The sequence below is a fragment of the Antrostomus carolinensis genome, unplaced genomic scaffold (assembly GCF_000700745.2).
Source record: "Antrostomus carolinensis isolate BGI_N321 unplaced genomic scaffold, ASM70074v2 scaffold28534, whole genome shotgun sequence".
Classification (NCBI taxonomy): Eukaryota; Metazoa; Chordata; class Aves; order Caprimulgiformes; family Caprimulgidae; genus Antrostomus; species Antrostomus carolinensis.
The window spans coordinates 1-1,493 of record NW_010310532.1 but is presented as its reverse complement, the minus strand read 5'-3'; the positions used below and the strand labels follow the sequence as shown (position 1 = coordinate 1,493).

The window sequence follows — 1,493 nt, the reverse complement described above, 5'->3', positions numbered from 1 at the left end:
GGGCATTTCTGGGGGCTTGGGTGACAAGGCATCGTACGTCACCAACTTCTGCTCTGAGCCGGCCAGCTCGCAGAGCGAGGAGTACTCCTCTGCCTCCAGGTCTGACTCCTTCAGCTCCGGCGAGGAGATGATGGGGATCTCACTGAAGTCCCCGGTTGAGCAGCAGTGCCGGGTGTCCTGCAGCCACCTCTCACTGTCTGCCTTTGCTGCTTCATCGTAGGTCAGCGTCTCCTCCTCCTCCTCTTCCATCGCCTGCTGTTCAAAGTCCCGGGCTGGCTCGCTCTTGGCCGGCTGTTCGCCGTCACACAGATCCAAGCTGCAGGCATTTTTTTTCTCCTTGCAGGAGCCCACTGATTTGCTGGGGAACAAGCCCTTGGGGAGGTCGGTGGCTTGCAGCTCCTTCCACCGCAGGCACGCCTCGCCCAGGCTCTCCTCCGGCCACTCAAAGTGCTCCATGGCATTTTCAGACCCCACCGAGTTGGCGGTGGTGTTCGAGTAGCAGCTGTAGCTGGTGGCCCCTGCGCTCGATGTCGCTGCTGGGATGCTGGGTTTGGAGTTGAAGGCCAGAGGAGCAGCGTCCTTCAGTGCATCCTTGGTTTCGGCAGCTGTGAACTCCACCTGGGGACCCTCATACACCTCCTCACTAAAGTCCTTCCCTGTGCTGGCCCCCGAAGCCTTGTCCAGCTTGAGGGGCTCAGTGAGCGTGCTGGAGTCACCCTGGCTGGGCCAGGCACCCTTCACCATAGAGTCCAGGCAGGGCCGGTGGTTCTCCAGCTGGAAGGGGGACTTGGTGGCCTCCTTGCTCAGCATGGGTGAGTTGGCCCAGGCTTTGTCTGCCTTCTCGTTGATGGCGTCCTGCAGGACGATGATCTCAGAAGCCAGCTCCTCCTGGGACAGGGCGCTCAGGAGCAGTCGGGGACAGTCCCGTTCATTGGTGACATACTTGGTGAAGGTCTCCAGGGGCAGGCTGGCGTGGATGCTCTGGAAGGAGTCATCTGATTTGGTGGACATGTCATCTGGAGAGGTCACAGAGCAGGTGGACACCGACTCGGGCTTTGCCTTGGAGTTGCTGTTGACACGGGCAGGGCTGCGGTTCTGGCTGCAGTACAGGAAACTCCTCTCCAGCTGGTCCTCTGACCCGCTGAGATAGTCGGCATCCTGGACCGGCTGAGATAGTCGGCATCCTGTGTCTCGGCATGGACGGACTGTGGGGTGCTCAGCGGGTCGGACAGCGGGGTCCCCACTTGCTCTGCCGAGTAGGTGCTGCTCTCAGGGCTGCAGTGCTGCCCCTTGAGCTGCTCTGGGGTCCTCGCTGGGGTCTTGATGCCTTTTTTCTGGGGCACGGCAGCTTTGGAGAGCAGCAGCTGCTGGACGGTGTTGGAGATGTTCTCCACCTGGGAGGTGAGTGCCGTCAGGCTCTGCAGGCTCAGGTCCGACAGCAGGTTTTCAGGCAGCTTCTCCTTCTGCAAGTTCTTGCAGTTCCCAGATTGAGC

The 1,493-nt window shown here is 60.8% G+C and overlaps 1 protein-coding gene across 1 annotated transcript; it reads right to left on the bottom strand.

Moving 5' to 3' along the window:
* Nucleotides 1-3: 3 nt before the first annotated feature.
* Nucleotides 4-1,487, bottom strand: RAI1 (retinoic acid induced 1; the record flags this gene model as incomplete). Its single annotated transcript, XM_029084622.1, is given in 2 exon segments — nucleotides 4-1,185; nucleotides 1,188-1,487. Coding segments are annotated over 2 exon segments (1,482 nt in total), but the record flags the coding sequence as incomplete, so codon positions are not given.
* Between the last annotated feature and the right edge of the window lie 6 nt (nucleotides 1,488-1,493).